The sequence below is a fragment of the Siniperca chuatsi genome, linkage group LG14 (genome assembly GCF_020085105.1).
Source record: "Siniperca chuatsi isolate FFG_IHB_CAS linkage group LG14, ASM2008510v1, whole genome shotgun sequence".
Taxonomy (NCBI): Eukaryota; Metazoa; Chordata; class Actinopteri; order Centrarchiformes; family Sinipercidae; genus Siniperca; species Siniperca chuatsi.
In genome coordinates, this window is record NC_058055.1 from 16,437,080 (window position 1) to 16,458,814 (window position 21,735).

Genomic DNA, 21,735 nt, shown 5'->3' on the forward strand with positions numbered 1-21,735 from the left:
AAAGGAAAACACACCATAAATATTAGTTATATATGTTATTTTTTATTATTATGAACATCCATGTTTTAATTTATTTGAACTCTTTTAATTGTAAACACGTTTCTCATTGAGATGAGCAGCAGTAGGACAGACTGTAGTGATGATGTCACCTAGAGACAAATCATGCAGCTGCTTCACTGATGGTGAAAAAATAATGGAACAAATGCCAGTAAACTATAACAGAAGCTATAATACTTTTACACTTACTATATGGGTTTCACATGAACAGTTGTACGCCATACACTGAAATAGCAGTTATTCGGGATAATATTAAAATTAAATTCACTAAACTCACAGTCAGACACTAATTTGGTGTCAGTGGACCACCTCCACGAAATGTCATTTGATAACATAATACCAGTTCAAAGCGTAATGCTGTCATTTCCAACTTAGGGAGCCGTTCAGATACCACTAATTTGACTTGTTCTTGTAGAATACATAAGACCTGGATATTAATGACAACAACGTGGATTCAATTATCATGGACTGCTAGTACACATCCAAAACAGTCATAGAGATTATTTTAATAGTCAGGCATAGACAAATCATCTCTCATGTTCTGAGAAGTGTTCATGGCACAAGTGTGAAACCCAGTGGACACACGGGGGATTGCAAGATGACAGCATGTCATTTAAAAATTTGAGAAATTTAGACTATTCCTCAGTAGCAGTAGGCCTAAACATACTGTGCTTGTCCATTCATCTAGCAGTATGATCATTCATTTTATTTAGTGTGTAGGGTTTATGCATTTTTCTGACAAAAAGGAGGAGAGTTATACATATTTGCCATCAAAGCTACAGCCTGTAGAGTTCATTCATGGATCCCATATTTTCAACAAGAGCTATATAATGGCTGCAGGTAGGCCTGCATTAGATACGGCTCTCTTCAACGTCCAGTCCTCCACAGACAACAGCAGAACATGGTCCTCTTCCAAAAGGAGATGGCTGCACCTGTCTGATACCTGGATATAGTTGTTGTCCAAAGTAGGCTAACCTACGTATTAACCAGCAATTTTCCCAGCTTTCATTTGCCATTGTTACTCATTGTCTGTGGTCATTTTCAGAAGGCTGACTGAATACACAGATGTTCTATTGTCCCTTTAGTCCAGAGTTTGTCGATGTTGTCTGCAGTTCTTAAGTCTTGTTTTCCAGCTCTTCCACTTGAAACTTTTCCTTTCCTTTCAACTCAGTCCTCAAGTCTGTGATGTCTTTTGCACTAGAGAGAAAGACATAATACAGTCTGTGTGAGGAAATCACCATTTACATTCACCATTTATCAGGATAATCATCAGGTGAGATGAACATTACAACCCTCACATTAGCAGTTATTTTTAATTTCTTTGACTGGGACTGTTTCAATGTGCACCTGAGGGGAATGAGAATGGTTCCACATGTCAGGTTGAGCTGCTGAAGGATTGTGGGAAGGCTTGGTGTGGAAAACTGGAGAGAAACACAGATGAGATAAAGTATCACACAACCAGAAATGTGTATGTGTTCATGTATTAACAAAACTGTACAAACCTTTGGAGGTGGAATACAGGTGGTAGGTGTGTTACTGTAGATATGGTTGATGGCTTTCTGAAGGATCACAGCCTGCTGAGTGAGGCTCTTCAGGTACTCTGAGCTTTCCTTCGTACTGTCATGGTCTTCCCCAACCTTCATGTGTGCAACAAAGAAGTATCTCAGTTCAAATTTGAGCATATAACATAAACATAACATCAGCAAACATGGTATTCCAGCATTGTAAAGCACACCTGGCTCTTATATATTGAATAAGCCTCTTTCTCGTGTTGCAGAGCTGATCGAAACTCTCCTTTACTCTCGTACACAGTGGCGAGCAGATGATGACTGCACAGAAGATAGAAATGGACATGCAGAGAGGTAAAGAAAACTTTTATATAAAGGAAATGATGGAAGGAGTATGAATAGGAAGATCACAGCAACCTGTATTTGAAAGTGTTTCCATCATGTTCTCAGATTGTAATTTTAATGTGTTGCAATCTGTGTTTTTTTGTCTTTTTCCATCTGCTTCTGAATAAAAGAAAACACAGGAACATGACGACAAACTGTCTTACCTGTGTGCATGCTTCAGGGATGTGGCACCGTGGTATTTTGAGGATGAAGTTAAGGCATTCTGTAGAAACTTCAGGGAAAGCTCATACTCCATCAGTCCATGAAGCACTAGACCCAGCATACTCTAATGTAGTGGAGCACAACAGGAAGATTAACAGATGATTTCTAACACACTGGTGAGATGTAATTATACCTTCTAGCATAAATAAAAGTGACCATATGTAGAAGCCTTGCCTGAATGTTCACAAGCTGAAAAACCAACAGTCTATCAAGTAACTTGATAACAGGGTTGCGTTCAGTGTTTTGTTACAGTAAAAATCATTTTACATGCTTTGCTAGAAAAATCCTCATTTGTTCCTTCATTCCTAATTTGTTGTATTTTTTCTATAAAGATTTGAGTAACTGTTGTTAAAACTGTATTTTGTATCATTCAGATTTTTTTTTTACTGACCAATTTACTGTAAAGCACTGCCTAGCACTGTGTATAAACTGCCTTTAATGTCTAAAATAGATAACATCTAAATAGATTTTATGTGCAAAATAAAGTAGAAAGACAGAAAGCAACACTCTGCAGGTGAGGTCTCACTTACATCCAGCAGTGCGATATGTGGATGGTCCTCTCCACTCACAAGCAGGGTGAGGTAACGAGCGCGATACAGCAGCTGTAGGGACGTCGAAAGCCGTCCTCCAGCAAAGCAGTACAGGGCCAGGTAAGTCTGAATCACAGATATGAGAACACTTCCATGTGAAGACACAAGGGGAATGTTACAGTTAAGTAAGATGTTTTTTAAAAGAACAACATGATTAGCATGTTATGGTGGAACTCACATAGTCTTGTATGGTCTGTGGATGGTCTATACCTTGTACTCTCTCACTACTCATAACAGCCTTTTCCTGGTGGCTGAGGGCCTGTGAGACATTGAGAAATGAGGGAAACATTACTTTAGCTCATAAATGTTCATATTTCTGTCTGTTTGTATCATAATGCAAGTCAAAGACTGTATGATATCACTTAACAAAACTGGAGATGTGGGTGATGATTCAGAAGTCTGGAACCAGGCTAGGTAACAGGTCATGTAGAAATGAACTTTAATGCATATTTACATCTGCATATTCCCCCAAGATGTAGCTGAGTCGTCCCAGGAGACGCAGGCACATGCAAACATCCTCGTGCAGGACCCCACAAACGCTGCTGAACAGAGTCACGGCCTGGCTAATCATTTCATAGCCGTCTTTGAGAAGCCCTGAAAGCAAACATAAAACACTGCTGATGAGCCTTGAATGTACAAAAAATAATAACCTGCTCTTCACATGACGTACATGATTTTACCTATCTGCAAGTCCAAATCTGTGCAAATCAGTGTTGGATGCATGATCTATGTTTTTGCACTGTAGCAAGACAAATAAATAATGGCAGCTGCCAGGATCGGTATTGATTAGAGGCTGGGTATTTAATACTTTGTGTTAAATGCCAGGGTGGTGACTCTAGCTGTTTCTGTATATGCACTGAGTGACAGAATGGACAGCTCATGTAATCTTATGGTGCCTTCAAGTGCACGATACAAGTCCATTTGAAAGAACCACTGATGGGGTATTCACAACCTAACATGTTAAACAATAGGTTCACATTTTTAAGTGTATCTTAATACAATACTCACATGTACATATGTACATTGAAGGTGTAATTGGTTGATGTAATTGTTCCCCGGGCCACACTGGCCACAAAGAGGTCCGTATACTTAAAGCTATTTTCAATATAATTGACAAAATCCACTGACCTTATTCTGTGCAACAACAGTTTGTGAAGTTCAGCTGAAGCTAATATAGACTTCAGTCTGAGTTCATTTTGTACCCAAAAGACTGAAAAATCAGAAGATACCTGCTTGATTTTTCTGACTCAGACTACTGAAGCCTCATATTAACTTTTATCTGAGCTTAAGAATGTATTTTTACACAGAGCGAGGATTTTGTCCCCCATCACTTATATTGAAATTGCTTTAATCTCTTTGTGGCAAGTATGGACAGCAGCAACAATTACAGCGAACAAAAACTCTTTCAATGTCCACACGCGAGTATTGTTTTAAGACAGACTTGAAAAAAGTCCTTTAAAGTTTCTGAGTTCAAAGGTTGTAAGTTATTTTTAAATCACTTTTTTCTCATTCCTAAACATGACATTACAATGCAAAAAACACCAAATAATTCACAGTTGTTTCAAAATGGGAACAGTACTGTACAATGTCCATTCATGTTGTCAGTTGCCTAGCAACAAGGTTCTAAAGGCTTAAACCACTTGAATGTAAAGTATATTGTTAACTTTACTTCCTACATTGAGAATATGACCTCATGAGTTAAATTTAAAGGTACCAATAATATCACCTACACCGAGTCTGTATCAGGTTATATATGTTGAATAATGTGATACTACTGTGTATTGATGCTTGCAGGGAAACATTTTTTGTTACACATCCCCCACAGTGCCTCTGTAGCTGGTAAGGATATAATGCCGTGCTCAGTAGCAGGTTGGCAGGGCAGATACCTTTCCATATGAGCCCTCCAGTTAATGGACAGTCACTTTAAGCACCCAGGTGAGGCCACCATGCTACCCTAAATAAAAACATATATACTGTATTTTATGTAGCTTTAAGTGCATTTGTGTCTCTCACCCTGCTGTACTGCCACCTGTGCGTGTTGCACAAGCCGTGAAGCATCTGCTCCCGTAGGTTTGAGATGTCTGACCACAGGGAACATGTTGACAACATCTTCCTCACTAAATGCTGGCCTATGTCGAGACTCAAACACATACTCCCTCAGCTGCACCTAAATACAGAGACAATGAAGAAGGGGAACAGCTGCATTTTAAAGCTGCACTAGATGACTTTGCACTTTGGCAGCCCCAAGTCAATGCTGGAGATTATTTCAGTTTTTAAGGGCTTGTTGGACTTGTAGCATAATATCAGCCCTCAGCTTGTGTAGCAAGACCTCTGTTTTATTAAGCATCAAATATGAGCACACATGTTTTTCACACATGTTCTCTGTGAACTTGACAAAATAGAGGTGTGGCCAAAACCTCAGACCTAAATCTCATCTTTGCTTCTGGAAGGGGTGAAAATGGTGGAAAAACCATTACCACCATTATTGGTGAGTCCAGTTTTCTATCAAAAGAGATCTTGCTCTTTAGAAGAACATTTTGTATTTCTCTCTCTAATCCTTATGATGCACTTTGACACAAAAGGTGTGGTTTCAGCTAAAATTCTTGCCTAGTGCAGCTTTAAGATAGACAAAATAAACAAAATTTCATAAGTAAACGTATTATGAAGAGCAGCATGTTAGATGTCTGACCTGGATGCCTGTCTTGATGGCAATCTCTCTCAGTAGGGAGATCCTCTGAAGGCTGTGCTTTTCTATCACTTCATCTATACTTTCACTGAACACAGAGAGGATGACAGTGTAAAATCAGGTTGCACATATCCAGCCACACACACACACACACACACACACACACACACACACACACACACACACACACACACACACCTGTCTATTGTGTAGTGGTAATAATCTTCAGCCTCAGTCCTGACCCGGCCCCACAGCTCACTGGGGGTCAGTTTAGCCCACACACTGTCTGTCAACGAGTCGACTCGACTCCCGTGGCTGCGGCGGCGGCGGCTCCTGCGACGAGGGAGTACCTTATCTGAGCAGGAGCCAGGGACACAGGAGGAGGAACTCAGGAGGCAGTTTAGGAAGTGACTGACGGCAGCGGAGAAAGCTGCAGGTTCCACATCCTGGGAGAAAAGAAGATATATGTTGATATTAGAAAAGTAATGCTAGATTGCAAAATATTATTTTAATATTTTACTTGTTAACATTATTTGAGCACTTCACCTGTAGGTAGGTCCTGAAGATGTGTTTTGTACTTCTGATGATGACTTCACTGATAGAAATTCTCTGTGAGGGAACATTTGCTCAGTTATTTGATGAGGAAGACTTCAGCATCCTGACAGAGCTCATGCTTTATTTCCTCAGTTTGAAACTTGTGTGTAAAGTGTGTCTTTAGCAACCAAAAGTATCATACTCATCGCTGTGTACTATATCAAAAAGTCGGCTGGTCCTCACTAGCAACAAGAGGAGAACTAGACTCTATCATTTTTGTTTATAAATGTCTGCCACTAAAGCTGCCTCAGCGTATCACATCTCTTCTCAAATTGAAAACTTCTGTTCTGTTGATCCCAGGACCGGCTAACTCTTGATACTCCATGAGTAAATACTGAATGTGGGAAGACTGCCTTCTAGTACTTTGCATCATATAAATAGAATTAATTACAAAGGACATTAAAACTTAGAAGTCTCATACTATTGGATGAATTTAAACTATTCATTTTGGAGCTCTCTTGCAAAAGATCTCATCTGGATCTCAATGAGACTACCTGATTAAATAATGGTTAAAATAATAATAATAATAGGTATAGTGTATCAAGATCTTCTGTCTCGAACAAAATATGAGATCCAACCTAACAGAACTGCCACATGTCAGGCCACAATTATAAATATCTTACTCAATCCTTCACCACAAAAAGAATGTGATTCAAGTGGAAATATTATCAAAGTAAAAGTAAATTCAAGAGCAAGAGGTAGGCAGCTATGATGACTTTACACACATGTGGTATGGTTGTTAATAGCTGTAGTGAGTACCTGTATGTGGCTGAGTCTCCCCCTCTCCTCCACCTTGTTCAGCTCCCTCAGTAGGGTGCCCAGGTATCGTACGTTCACACCCCGCTGGTGCAGCGCTGAGGTCAGGGTTGCTCCATCCATTGGTAATGCTGTGTGGTCGAGACAGTCCCTCAGCTACCACACACACACACACACACACATGCAGGAGCAGCAGTAGAATTATATATATCATCTTAAACTTCATGCACATGAAAGACCTGAACATCATTGCTCCACAGAGGACTCACCACTGCTGGAATCTGATTAGACAGAAGAAAAGCAGCCGCGTCCCATAACAACAGTCTCTGCCTCTTAACCTCCTCAACACACTCAGAGGGGAAACAAACACCTGCAGCGAAGACACACAATTCAATCTTAGTCTGATTTTCTTTTACTTTATATAAATGACTGAGTGTGTGTGTGTGTGTGTGTGTGTGCACAATACCTGGAGAGCAAACATCAGGATTGAAGCGGATGTCAAAGCAAGTGTCACTCACTGATCCGACAGCCTCACAAGCTTTCATGATCACATTTCTTCTCTGAAATTCTACAAAAGTAAAATATGAATGCATCATTCATTATTAATTGACATAGCACATTCAAACAATCCTCACCACTTTCCTTGGCCCCAATCATTAGTTAGCAATGAATATTTGGTCTATTAAATGTGATGTAAGTTTATTAATAACCATTACAGTAAGAATTATTTTACTTCAGCAGAAGTGGTGCTTTTTATAATAACACATGATCTGGTTTTATTCACCCATGTCAGCACCGGCTATGGCTGTATCTCCGGTTCTCGGCTCACAGGCCGGCTCTTCACTCTGCTCCATGGCTTTATCCTGTTCTTCCAGTTGGCTGAGCCCCTGGGACACCATCTTGACATAAAGTTCATACCTGCAACAGAAAAAAACAAGATAAGAGGAAAAAGATACTTCATTTCCACAGCTCAGTTCATCCTGCTGGTTTAATAGTAACATGGTGGCTGCATTTGTGGGGTTCCACATCTCCTCTTCCTCACCTGTGCTGGACGAAGGCCTCTATGAGCTCTGGTCTCAGGCTGGCCAGGCTGTGATGATGTTGCCGTGGGTAACCAAAGCCTTTACACTCCTTCGGCACCTCCCTCCTCTCCTCTGTCTCTGAGAACTGGAAGTTAAGGTCGGGGGGGAAGGTGCGGAGAAGGTCCAAGATGTAGGGTCTTCCGTCATTACCCAGGATGCCTTTGGTCTCGATGCCAGAGCAAAGCTCCACTGGGCTGTTGCTGTGGTCGAGCACCTGGTGACGTTGGATTCTTAGCGGTTTACTGGTTTTATCCAGAAGCTCCAGAAACCTGGATCAATGTTCAAAATTAAAAAAAACAAAATTAAAGGTTGCCTCATTACACGTTTGAACTTGTACTTGATCTAAATACCTAAAATGTAAGACTTCATTGTTTTTTGTCAGTGTGTGTGTGGGGGGGACCTGGGATGTGTAAAAACTGTTTTTCCATAGTCATTTGAGCCGTAGACTACACTCTGCTCCTGATTTTTCTCCAGTATCCCAGGAACGATCGTCTGAGCGATAACACGAATGCCACGATAATCCACCACAGCTGTCCCAAGTGTGTGAAGCCCCTCTATGTCGACAGATGCGTATGCCTGTAGCAGAGCAACACAAGTATTTTTGTTCTAATTGCAAGAACATGAAGGGATACACCTAATCATATCCTTACAGAACCATTGAATGTAATAGTGTCCCTTCTGGAACAAACATACTTTTAAACGGGACAGATGAAACAGTAAATGCATCCCAAACACCTCACTACTCATGCAGGTATTGTTGTCAGGATCTCTACCTGTGCTCCTTTTAGGTCACAGATGGCAGCAGCATGAGCAGCAGTGTTGCCCCCTAGTGGGCGGTAGTGCTCAGATATGTCGAACCCCAGGCTGAAGAAGAGATTGTTCCAGATGAACATCTGCATATGAGGCGCCTCCCCTGGGTTCAATGGCATCACGTTACCGTCGATAATGGCTACAGCACCTCTTGTTGCAGCCGCAACAAAGTCACTGTTGGTCTGGATGGATGAATCTTGGTTAACACACTTTCTCTTCCTTGATTTTAATAAAAGCAATACAATCTAATTTAATCTAATCACAATTAAATCTCAGAGCAGGAGGAGGAAGGAATAATTTAACAGTTATTTCATTAAAAAGCTGAACAGTACAGCTATAAGATGGCTTCGGGGATTTAACCTGACTATCTAACCATTAATCAGGCAGACAATTGTAAAAAAGATGTTAAGAAGTCTGTGGTCTTACCTTGAATATGCTCCTCTCTCTGTGCAGGCGCTCCTGAAGGGAGTTCCTGGTGAGTTCCCTACATCCCTGTAGCTCCTCATTCCAGTCCCGACTCTGTGGTCATAACACACAACCTAAATATCAGCACCATCATCACTATCAGTTAGCCTCAGATGCACCATGAAACCTTTGTTTTTGTGTGTAGGTGCATACATGATGCATGTGCCATATGTTCTGTACTTTATTGCAATGTTACATTTCTCTGCATTTTCAAATGTAACCTTTTCCCCCTATTTTATGTATGCAACCTGCCCAGCTGTGTGCTCGTCCTGGCCCATGCGACTGGTGTGAGTATCCTCCGCTCTGACACAGTCGAGAGTGTGGTCTCCATGGCGGGCGATCCAGGTGAACACCTGGAAAGGTGCTGCGATCCGCTCATAAGGGTGTTGCTGGACTCTGGTTCACAGCAATTGATAGAAAACATTTTTCTATCAGTAAGGTTAGTGGGAGTGTGAGGATTTCTGTTTTATTGGGATGAAAGTAATTTTCATGTTACTGTCTAGTACTACCAAGCCTCATGTGAATTCTAGACATTTTCATCCATATATTGGAGTTTCCAACTTGACCACAGATGCTTTGCTCACCTCTTTTTCTGCAGGACACTGAAGTTTTTCCTGAAAGCAGGACTGACTTGACTCAGCAGCTCGACTAGAGAGTGGCAAAGGATTTTGGGAACTGCAGGTTTAGGGTTGAAGTTGAAGGCAGTTGACCTGCAGCAGTCAGAGCATAAGTTGAATCCAGGTATGTTTCTACTATCCTCAACAAACGTAATTGTTGATGGTTTACTGCTCTCTGAGGTCGGTGTTGCTCTAATAAATACTTGCTTAGTTGTGGAACTTAGAACTGAGAGTCTACAGCCATGCTAGCAACTCTGTGAGACTGTACTTAGGCCCAGAGGTGCATTGAGCTAGTTAAGGGATCACCAAAGTTATTACAATTCATCCTGTGGGGGAAATGAATGTCATGGCTATTCATCCGTTAGTTGCCATGATCGGATACATCGTCTGGGAACCATGAATGTCTGTACAAAATTGTGCGTGCCAATCCAGTAAGATATTTCTCAGGATAAGTGAAAACTTTGACCTGTTGTTGGTACCTGAGAAAAGTAAGGGGGTCATTTAAAGTCATTAAAATACCTCAACTGGGAACCATGAATGTCTGTACAAAATTTCGTGCCAGTCCATTAAGAGATATTTCATTGGGTAAATGAAAACTTGCTGACCTGCTGGTGGCGCTAGAGGAAAAGTCAGAGTCATTGGCAATCCATCCAATAGTTGTTGAGATATTTCAGTCTGGACAAAAGTAGTGGGCCGACCAACCATCATTGCCATCCCTTGAGCCACGCCGCTAGCATGGCTAAAAACTCTTCAGTTGTCATAGCTTAGCAAACATGCAAATGGCTGAACAGTTTAGCACTCACTGGTTGAGGTAGAAACCGCGTGTAGAGGATGTAATGTTGAGTTCTTTGTCTTCCATAGTCAGGACATTGAGGTACATTAAGTCCCCATGCATCTTCCTGTTTCCTGGAGGGGGGTTCCAGCTGCTCATGGTCAGAACCCGCAGGCATTGTAATGGCTGTAATGATGTAAGTAAGAAAATTCCACTGTTGCTTCACTATAACTGAATACATGTTTCAGTGAATGTTAAATGTCATGTCATATTTGCCATCACAAAAGCTGATCTCTTACCTTCCAGTCATCTCTGACTGGCTGCAGTGGAGTAAGTGGTCGGTCCTTACATCCAGGGAGGATGTATTCTGGAGGGCTGCAGTCAATAGACTCCTTTTCAGAAGCTCGTCTGTTCCCCACACTGTCACTATCTGAAGGGATGAATGTGGAGGTTAAAGGGTTGAAGGATTACTGACAGAAATGCTCAGACAAAACCCGATTTGAGGGGGTAATGAGAGAGTATTATATTACCCTTGTCTCCTCTGGTGTAAAAGGTGAGGTAAGATAGTGAGCTGCAGTTCACTCCGTTGTATGCATCTGCGGGGTCAAGGCTCCTCAGAAGATCACGTACATGTCTGAGATGAAGACGAGCATCGCGCACTGAGTAAGAATCTGCAACAAGATCAGAAGAAATGCTTGTTTAATTCAATCTTACACAGGTGCACGATGAATGGAAAGCCTTTTGCTATGTTGAATTTCACGAAATAGGATAACAACCAAATCAGTACACGTATGGACAATATAAGATGAAACAACATTTGATATCACCTAGCCTTGGAAAATGAAAAATACACTGCATTTAAGTGTTGCATTTTCCCCAAAATGCAGCTGCAAGTGGAACATTTAGTAGGGTTAAAAGTGAGTGATGCATTAGATAGAAATAATTTTTAGTTGGTGGTGATGTTAATTGAAGCATAATTAAACTGTGGTCAGGTTCTGTGGAGCCACAAATGATGTTGTAAACCTTCCTGGACGAAGTTAAGTATTTGGCTATTTTCACCATGTTTGCACAACCTGATGATCTGAGACATAAAAGTCTCATTTCCACTGCATGGTAAAGCTTGGCTCAACTCACTTTTGGTACCAGGTACTTTTCTCGATTTTGTTTTCCACTGCAGATAGTATCACGTCAATGTAGGCGAGATTCTTAGCTGAATGTCATAAAACTGCTGTGCCATCATCTTCAACACATCACAAACACACACAAAAAGGAAACTCTCACTGGATCCTTTCATCGGCAACCAAACAGGAACATCTGCACTTTGTCAATTGACCACGGCGTGGTTTTAAAAAAAATATGGGTCAGGTGAATGAAAAAAATTGCGGTCGCTATTGGTAGCGATTTCCCATGTCACGCAAATGACGATTCTCTCTGACCAATCAGTGGTCTGCGGTGGTCTTTTAGTATCGGCTCAACTTGCTTGGAACCTCGACCGAGGTGATACCAAAAAAAGTACCAGGTACGAGGTACTATCCCTAACTTTTGCCAATGGAAAACCAAAAAAGAATGGTTCCAAGCGAGTTGAGTTGAGTCAAGCCGTGCCATACCATGCAGTGGAAATGAGGCAAAAGAGAGAGCATCTGTCTGACACCTGTAGAAGTTAATAACAGTTTGGATGAGAGGTCTATGTGAAGTTCCTGATGTGAAGTCTAATAAAACTGGACTGATGCTGACAATGTTGCACTCGAAGAAAGGAAAGGATGAGGCAGTTACCCTCCACCACCTTGATCAGTGCTCCGTCCTGGATGCCCTGGATGGAGCTTAGCTCTGTGAGGCTGTTGAGCGCGGTGCCTCCCAGCTGGAGGGAGAAGCATGTGCGGTGGCATGTGATCTCGTGCTCCATCAGCACTTGGTGCAGCTCCGCCACCAGCAGCTGGCCTGACACCTGAGAGTGGAGGAGAGACAGAGAGTTTGGATCGGAGCGATTCAGAAAGACATGTAGATACAGTGAAGTGTCTTTAAGAAAATAATGACAGCAGTACAGCAGAACCTGAAGCTCAAAACTTTCTTGTCCAGGAGGTTGAATTCTGACAGTAAAGCCGGTCTCTTGGAGATCAACTATGTCACGAATGCTGAGTTGTTTGCTTTTATCAACATCAGACTGCACTTGACGATCATCCTCAGGGCTTTCTTCAATTTGACTTGGAGGTGCTGTTGACGACAGAAGAGACAAAAAGGGTATGAAACCTGGCTGCGTGATATGGAGGATCATTTTTCCCAGAATTGAAATTAAAAGGGAAAATGGAAAACAAACTATTATTATATTTCAATGCAGGATAATCATGCAATAATAAAATGTTTAAAAAAAGGAAGCTGGAAAAGGAAATTATATACTGAAAAGCCAAATGGATGTTATTAAATGATAATTTGAAAAAGACAAGTGAAATCTCCAATCCTTAAATGGAAAATATAAAAAGCTAAATGCTCAAATTAAAAGCTTAAATGCAAAAACTTACATTGATACATATAATTGAAGAGGAAATAAAAAACATAATTACAAAAAATGGAAAGAGAAAATAAATTAAGATGCAAAGTTACCGTTTAGATTTTCAATTTTCCACCCTCCTTTTTGCATTTGACTTTTTCCATTTGGTATTTCACATTTCACTTTTCATTTTTTAATTGCCATTTCACAATATCAATTTGTCATTTATATATCCAGTTTCCTTTTTCTTTTTAACATTCAATTATAGCGTGATTATCAAAATATAATAATACAGTAGTTTATAATAATATAGCCATTTCCACTTTTAATTTTAATTCTGAGTAAAATTATCGTGATGATCCATTGTACAAGCTGCGAGTAGAAGCCTTAGGAACATGTTTGAATATCACAGTACATAGACAAAAACACACTGTACATAGAAAATACAAGCAAAGATAAGTCAAATCACGCACCTTTGACATGTGCCGCTGCCAGAAACAGCCTGTCAACTGAAAACAAGGTCATTTGGATCATCTCAGCCCCGTCCTCCTCCACCTGTGGCAGAGCTGTCTCCAACTCCAAAACATGCTTGTTGTCGTCCTCTTCCCTCTTTGGTGGGTGCAAGTTTTCCTGCCATTGAATATGATCTGGATTTAAATTTGACTGATCTGCTGTCAGATCTGTGTGGTGGTTTGTTTTTGTGTGGATGATGTTATGGTCATTTTCATTTACATTCTGATCTGACACCACATTCGCCTGTCCCATCTGTGCATTACCCTGATTACTCTGTTGTGTCAGGTCTACGCGACACTCGGCAGGGTCAAAGTTCTCCACAATTTCAGTGTTGATGCTGTATTTTGTCATCTGTGACTCCACTGCAGCAATGTTCTCATCCATGTTGTTTACATTGTGTTCAGTTAGCATCACAGAGGTGCACTCTGTGCATTCAGTGTTTTGTTCTTTGTCCTTAACGTTCTCCTGTGTCAGCAAAGTGAAGCACTCCTTCCAGGCAAAGTCTGTATTTTCCTGAGCAGCAACAGTCTGCTGCTGCAACTTAAAGACATTCTCGTCGTCAGTGTCTAACTCCTCTATCATCTCTGTATTTTGTTCCATTTGAAGTGTATGCTTTGTTAACGTGGTGGTCAGTTCCTCATGGATGTGACTCTGTTTCAGTTCTTTCTGTTCATCTTCCTTGTGTCCGAAGGCCAGTTTGTTTTTCTCTGTCTGTCTTTCCACCTTCCCTGGCACCTCTAACTCAACAAAAGCGTCTATGTCAGACCAGGTTCCAGACAAGGAATCTATCCTTTTCTTTTGTTTCTCTGATGACATTTCTGAGTTTCTCTCTCGTGATGTTCGTGTATCTGTTTGTGCCTCCAAGAGCACAGCCACCTGCATCAATGTTTCCTGTTCTTCCCAAACATCCACAACCACCTCTTTTGCAGTGCCAGCATTTGTTAGTGTGTTTACTTCTCTCTCCACAGTCTCATTATGGCACACAAGTATTTCTGTTTGTACTTCTGCTTGTGACTCTGTCTGAGTCTGTACCCCCATACCAATCTGTGTCTCCACTTCGGTCTGTGTCTCGACCTCAGAATACCCGATATTTCTCCCCCTGTTGCTCTTCTCTTGTCCTTCATCTTCTGGCTCATCCACCCTCTCTCCCTCTTCCTCCTCAGACACCAGCAGACACACCATCGGCTCCACCAGAGTCACGTCCCCTCCCAGGTTGCTGCTCAGGATGATGTCAGGAAACAGGAAGTGCTCTGGTTCAAGGGTTGGGTTTATCACACCGGTGGAGACAGTTAACAGATTGTCCTCCAAGTCGTCCGGCAGGCTTGGCGATTCACATTCACTCTCTTCGCTGGATAGCAGAGGGGATCTTTCCGCCTCACCCTGGGCCGGTGCATTCTTACACTTAAAGTAGTTTGACAGTGTGTGACAGCACTGGACAATGTTTCCCATGGTACCTTTGTACACAAAACAGCAATACAAGTGTCCAGGTGGTCTAAGGGAGAAAAAACCACAGTGTTTATACGGCTTCAGTGACCATAAGCTTTTTCAGAGAAACTTAAAGGTAATCTACGGTTGATTACAAATGGGTTTTATTTTTGTAGCTTCAGCCAGTGGTTTGTTATAATAACATTGCACACCCAAAGTAATGTAAGTTTTTGCCTTTTCGCTTTATTTAGAGGTAAAACTGAAAGTGAGCGCAAAGGGAGAGGGAGGGTTTTCACGTAAAACCAAACTATGGTAAGTATGGTTCAAAGCTGAACAAGGATGTCGAACTGTAAACTGTATAGACTTCTGTTTTCTCTTCCAAATAAGTTTGACTAACCTGTATGTTTGTTTACAACCTGTACAATCGTTGGACCTATTTTTAGCAAGATGTAATAAACTAAAGTTTTCTTTTAACAGCAGCGGAAAATCTTGTTTTGCTGACCTCCAGTGCTTTATCTTCTCAGCTTGCTGCAGTGATGTAGAAGTGTACTTGAGGGTGTGGTTAGTACACTGTGACATCACTGTGTGGTGTGGTGACAGGTGCAATAGAGCACACTTCTAACCAAACTCAACCCAGTGTTGGGTGTAGTCAGAGGTGAAACTGACTCAAAAGTTTCATCCAGAAACTCTGCTTTTCAGCCTGATGTTAAAATCTAGCATGCATGAATAGTTTGAATTAAGCTGCTGTGTATAAACTGCAAAAGGCTTTGTCACTGTCACATGTGTGTGTGTCTGTTTGTGTGTGTGGTGTGTGTGAATGCAAGCAGCTAAGAGCCTTAGACAACAGCTGATGACAGGAAGATTATGAAGTGTTCCTGCAGTGGTGTCACCTTACAGTGGAAAGAACTGGAAAACTTCGGAGACTAAATCTCATCAGATGAACTCTGGAATGATGTTGGATATGTGGCAATCCTGGAACACAGATGAAACGGCACTCTGAGTACAATTTTAAAAGTTAAAACAACGCCTCTAAGTTACAGTTTGGCTACATAAGAGTATAAATCAAAACAGCAGAATATCCTAAATAGACCCAATGTTAATGTCCTGATTCCTAATTAGAGTTTTTATAAAAGTAACACCTTATTCAAGCTCATGAGAACACAAAAGTACAGCAGAAAACGTGTGTGCATGTACCTCAAACAACAGAAGAATAAAACAGCATCAATATCACATAATGTAACCATCTATGTGCCCTACCAGCCAGTGTAGAGAGAGGGAGAGTCTGCCGGTCTGTGTCATCTTCTCCAGACTCCTCTCCTGTTCATCCTGCTGAAATCAGAGAGCTGAGTTTCCCAGGCTTTCCTCTAGAGCAGGAGGCTCCACTGTCCCTGCTGCGAAACAACGTTACACAAACCGTGTGTCAGTGCATGTGTGTGTCTGCCCTTCATGGGTGGAGAGGAGCTGTGAGAGTGCATGTAGGCCCTCTATTCACACATACGCACACACACGTACATTCGCACACCTAGTACCCATTCAAATCCAGAAGAGGGCAACCTCTCTGCCGTTCATGATGTAACTTCCTGTATTCACACTGGTCCATGCACTCTCTATCAACCTTGAATGTGAGCACATGCAGAAGGTGTATAAATAGCAGCAGCAGGAGGTCTGGCACCCCTTCACATGTTTTGCCCCCCCCCCTTGTGAAAACACAACAAAAAGCATGACACAGCACACCCCTCCCCAAACACAAACCTCCAGTATACTGTCCCCGTTCGCATCACACACTTTCATGCATGAGCTGGAACGCAGCTCTCTGGTTGCCATGGCAGCGCTGCAGAGAGACATTAACATTCTGAGCACAGTCTCCAAGACAACTGTGGGAACATTCTAGAATGGGACGTTTGCTAGGAGACGAGTTGCATGTGTTCCGTAAACCGACTACTACATGTGAGTAATACTGTAGTTTTAAGTGGTTGGTAGTTTTGTATTAAAATGGTATTTAAATGAATCATTAACTCCTGATGATTGTCAATAAATTAATCAATAAATTAATCACAGAGTCCATAAATGTTCATTTACCAACTCACAATGCCAGTTTTTCACCACAGTGAAAGTTTCATTTAGTTTAATTCCATTTTATTTGTTCACTGCATCATATAAATACAGTTTTCAGCTTAGGCCACCACATTGGATCACTGAAAAAACTAGTGGCTCGTGTTAATAATAATTTTAAAAAAGCTCTCTTTGGCCTTGTGTGTGTGCATTCACCTCAGCAAATGTCTGTATCATTCAGTGGGCTGCTATGGCATGCTGCAAATAAATCTGTACATTAGAAAAGAAGCAGATTGCAAAATTTCAGACTGTGAGTCATCACAATGTTCCTGCATACCTCCTCAGAGTCCTCTGAACTCTCCACCCCCTCTCTCTTTTAATATTTAATTTGACTGTAAAAGCCTAGAAGATTCAGTGATACAGGTGTTTGTGAACTTTATGACAATGCATGTGAACTGCAGTGAATAAAATGTGGCTTATTCTTGTCTGAACTGGAAGCTGACAAAACATTGCTTTCATAGTACCTTCATCAACACTGCATAGAGCATAAATATAAGAACGAGACTTACTGTAGGAGTTTTACTTCTTTGGCACCTACAGCAATGCAGGCAGATCTGATCATATTTTAATCCCAGTCAAGGTTTGGTGGTACTGCCACCCAGTGTAGGACTTGATATAAAAGCCTATGAAAAGCACACTGTAACCTCCTCCCAGAGTTGGTGAAAATGAAGTGGGCTGTGAACCATTCTGACAGGGTTTTGCTGATATTTAACACTGGTGAATGTTTTGTATTATGTACGGTTTAGGGCAGATTATTCTCTTGATTAATTGTTTGGTCTATAAAACATCAGAAAATAGTCAAAAATGCCCGTCACAATTTTCTAAAGTGATGTTTTCAAATGTTTCGTTTTGCTTGACCAACAGTCCAAACCCCAAAGATATTTAGTTTACAGTGATAAAAATCAGAGAACAGAGGCAAATCCTCACATTGGACACCCTTAAACAGACAACATGACACCAGAAATACTTCTCAGCCATTATTAGGCACATTGCATGAATTTAATAAAGTGCAAATCATAAAAAATGTCCCTAAGCCTTCTAGAGTAACTTCCCGAACCTGGAATACGGCTAGTATGAAAAAGCAGGTTGCCACTTTGTACGGTGTAAGTGTTCATAGACCCAGAGGCAAGGCTACTAATTACAGGCAAAAACCGTGTTCAACAGTGTTAAAATAAAAAGGCATCCATATGAAACAGTCCCAATATTCGGCCTTTTTTCACCCACTCATTTCTTCACATTCTCAAAGTACATGTTGTACCATCAAATTCAGTTAATACGTCTATGTGTAGGTTCAATCACACTTCGATCTTGTGCAACTAACTCTAAATATCTAACTCACGTCCTGAAATCTACAGACAATCACAAGGTTACATCTCTCTCATCTTAAGCCTTTTCTAGAATAACTGCATCAGATGTTGATTGATCTTGGCCGAGACCTGCTGGAAGACAGCTTTGTCTTTTTATCTTCATCACAGAGCAGTTTCTCCCTCTCCTGCTCCCATGTCCACCCTCCTGTGCACCCTGCTGTCCTCTATATCCTCCCACTCGTCCTCCAGCCCCTCTCCATCCTGCGTTCTGATTGGTGGGTTCAAGCGAAGGAGGCGGTATCTAAGCGGCACCAGGAAGAGGGCGGGGTCAGGCATGGGGTGTGGCCTCTGCGGTGATGTCACTCTCTCCTGTGGGACACAAGCTCTGACCCTCTCCTCCCTCATGGTGACACGCTTCTTGTGTCTTGCTTCTGGTTGGCTGGGAGAGGCTGGAGGAGGCGGAGACAGAAGCCAGTCTGAGCCCTCCCCTTCATCATCATCGTCCTCCTCGTCTTCATCCTCCTCTTCTTCTTCTTCTTCTACCTCCTCTCCTCTGGGTTCCTCCTCTCCCTCTGCAGCAGACTCTGTGCTGTGCCGTTGCTGGAACAGTTTTAAGCGTGCGGTGTGGAGCTCGTGGCAGAGGCTCGTCGTGATGGCATTCTGGCGTTGCAGCTCACGACTCAGCAGCGTGATCTTGTGGCTGCGGCGTTTCAGTTCCTCCAGGAAACACCGCTCTTCTTCCCTGAGGCTCCTTCCGAGCGCCGATGCTCGTGCTCGGCCGGCCCGCAGCTCCCCACGTGCGGCGACCATCATGCACTGCTGGTCCTCCAGGAGACGCTCTGCAGCCTCGCAACGTGCTGCAAGCTCTGCTTCCTCCTCTGAGAAACAAGCACAAACACATACAGTATGGGCTGAAGTGTATATATGCACATTACACAAATACAGGAAATAGAGTAGATGTTGAGGAGATTATTGTATATTTGGTCTGTTTTTTCTATGATGCATATCTCTTTCATTTCATCTGCTCGATCAATCCTCATTTTACATTTCATACATTTTTCTTTTCACCGTGCCTTTCTGTGCTCTTTCACACAAATATACAGTAATTTTACTTCTCTATGATTTAGAACTCATTTTGCACATCTTATGCAGTCCTAAATAACAGTTCTTAAATGTTACCTCATAAAACGAAGCCCTCATTTACACCAATTTTTGCGTTTATCAAGGACTTACTGGACTAAAACACTTAACAGACGTGGATATAATGATGTTGCTTGCAAAACATTTTGAGTAAAAATATGCAAAACCAAATAAATGTGCAATGTTGTAGGAAGAAATAGTGCTTTGATGTTGCTATATCTTCTAACTTTTTATCTATGATGTACATTTTCATGTACTGCAACAAAGTAAACATAATCTGTCTGTCTGTCGCATTGCATTTTCTTGCAGGAAACATAGAGCACATTGTTACCATGCTGTGTCCTGTCACACATAACTAACTAGAGATGTGCCGGTTGAACTTTTTCTCTCCCAGTACCGATTCTGATACCTCAACTCTACCGATCCAATACCAGTGGTCTCTTTTTCCAAATTTTAAATCTGTGTCCCTCACTGCGTGGAACTCATTGTTGATAGTTTTTATGTCAGGATGCTGTGGATTCAGTGGCCTGCTATGACTGAATGTAACTGAATGAAACACTGAATTTTATGATGGCATTTATGATGGCATTTACACTGTATTTAATGTGGATAGATTATGTCATGGCTGATACGCAATCCACATTATCAAGTCACAATCGGTACCGATACCAATTGGGCATATCATTGCATTCCTATTACTAACATATAGAATAAAATACAAAAATAAATAAAACATAGTGAATATAAATACATATAATTATACATTAGTAATGCAAATATATTAAAAGTTTAATCTCAATATACTGTGTGGTATCGTGCCTCGTCATTGTACCCCCTTCTATCATGACGTCCTTGTGAATTCCCAGTCCTCCTCTGCCTTTGTGCTTTCCTCTCCATAATTAGGATATACAATTTCAGCATCTCCCACATATAATTTTACCCCTCGTCAGCAAGAAGTTGTAATGTCTTACCTTCTGTGTTTCTGTCAGGAAACCTGGAGTCCAGCTCACAGCTTAGCTCTGCAGCCAGGAGGAGTAGAAGCACAACAGGCAGACAGACAGAAAAAGATAAGATACAGACAGACAGGTGGTCAAGTGGTAAAGAGACACATTAAGAGATGGAGAGCAGCAGGTCACCAGTAGACTGACCATGACAGCGCCTCTTCAGGTGTGTGATCTCCAGCTGCAGACCGGTCAGCATGGCCAGGTGCTCCCGCTTCAGGAAGGCGATGTCTCTCTCCACACTGGCCACCTGCAGCTCCAGCCTCCCGGCATCCATGGCTGACGCCCCACACAACCTGCACACAGATGCTGGTAGCTAGATGATTTATGATAAGGGATTTCCCAGCACAGCTGTTTACATTAAAGTAGTATCCCAATTTGAGCTCTGACATAGAGCAGTGCCTGGATATTAAGTGTCAATTCCATGGAAAACAAATAAAATTGCTTATATTTATGTATTATGTTTATTTATTGAGAGTGATACATCACACCACTAATACTATAACGACTTACAGTATATTACAGTGCTTTCTCTGAAATATTTAAGAGGTTTTTTTGGTAATTGTCTTGTAAGCTTATTTGAGAAATGCCTACGCGCTCTTATTTAATGTCATTCAGTTTGATTTCTCGCCCATAAAAGCTCTCTGATTTCTGCACCGGTGCTCGGCGTCTACCTGTAACTGTGCGCTCATCTCTCTGTGACCGGGGCCTACCGTGATACTGAAGCGGTGCCCTATTCAAAGCGTTTCTCATGGATCCTCGTATCGCCTCGGTATCTCTGTCCTTGATGCAGCAGAGATGGAGAAAACAAAAGACCCGTGCAAAACGTCCAGTGTGCAAAATGGCACTTTTCCGCGTCTCTTTCTATGCTCTCTGGTGAGCTGTTTCACTGTTGCCGCTGGCCGACGTTTTTCTTAGTGTGAATGAACCCTGCTGCAGTCAAGAGTCGGAATAACCTCCTCATAACCTTCTGGCTGTACTTGCAGTACTGTGCCGCTGCTGTACTCACAACAAAGCAGCCCGGTATGAGGGGTGATTAGTGCCACGATGCAGGAAGAGGAGGAGGTGGAGCTCCATGGAAATGATGGTACCAGCTGTTGCCAACAATAAAGGAAATTGGATTTTTTTCTCCTATGATGACATTGACCTAAAGTCTCACCCCACCTCTGGTGATGTTTTTCATCAATCTTTTGGAAAAGCTTATGTGTC

At 41.8% G+C, this 21,735-nt stretch overlaps 2 protein-coding genes and 1 long non-coding RNA gene across 5 annotated transcripts; 1 reads left to right on the top strand and 2 right to left on the bottom strand.

Annotated features, from left to right (window-relative positions):
• Nucleotides 1–22: 22 nt before the first annotated feature.
• LOC122888624 (clustered mitochondria protein homolog) lies at nt 23–17,964 on the bottom strand. 3 transcript variants are annotated; one of them, XM_044223281.1, is made up of 31 exons: nt 17,588–17,964; nt 16,224–16,357; nt 15,862–15,938; nt 13,502–15,033; nt 12,594–12,754; nt 12,317–12,488; nt 11,074–11,214; nt 10,843–10,973; nt 10,575–10,729; nt 9,739–9,864; nt 9,403–9,550; nt 9,116–9,208; nt 8,653–8,871; nt 8,280–8,455; nt 7,840–8,148; nt 7,582–7,715; nt 7,264–7,365; nt 7,067–7,167; nt 6,801–6,953; nt 5,994–6,056; nt 5,646–5,893; nt 5,451–5,535; nt 4,775–4,928; nt 3,216–3,355; nt 2,940–3,020; nt 2,702–2,827; nt 2,114–2,235; nt 1,793–1,886; nt 1,560–1,694; nt 1,405–1,478; nt 23–1,254 (listed from the first exon to the last, which is right to left on the bottom strand). In XM_044223281.1, the coding sequence occupies exons 4-31, from the start codon at nt 14,988–14,990 to the stop codon at nt 1,173–1,175; spliced, it is 5,214 nt and encodes a 1,737-aa protein (XP_044079216.1). In that variant the 5' UTR covers nt 14,991–15,033; nt 15,862–15,938; nt 16,224–16,357; nt 17,588–17,964; the 3' UTR covers nt 23–1,172. The 3 variants fall into 3 exon arrangements, with proteins under 3 accessions (XP_044079216.1, XP_044079215.1, XP_044079217.1); XM_044223280.1 differs by lacking the exon at nt 17,588–17,964 and having other exon boundaries at nt 16,224–16,467; XM_044223282.1 differs by lacking the exon at nt 17,588–17,964 and having other exon boundaries at nt 1,356–1,478; nt 16,224–16,467.
• On the top strand, nt 16,727–20,585 carry LOC122888626. The gene is made up of 2 exons (XR_006380744.1): nt 16,727–16,913; nt 20,515–20,585. It is a non-coding gene; the product is annotated as an uncharacterized LOC122888626 (long non-coding RNA).
• On the bottom strand, nt 18,043–21,568 carry ccdc92bb (coiled-coil domain containing 92Bb). The gene is made up of 4 exons (XM_044223283.1): nt 21,240–21,568; nt 20,674–20,822; nt 20,497–20,544; nt 18,043–19,263 (listed from the first exon to the last, which is right to left on the bottom strand). The coding sequence occupies exons 2-4, from the start codon at nt 20,801–20,803 to the stop codon at nt 18,548–18,550; spliced, it is 894 nt and encodes a 297-aa protein (XP_044079218.1). The 5' UTR covers nt 20,804–20,822; nt 21,240–21,568; the 3' UTR covers nt 18,043–18,547.
• Nucleotides 21,569–21,735: the final 167 nt, after the last annotated feature.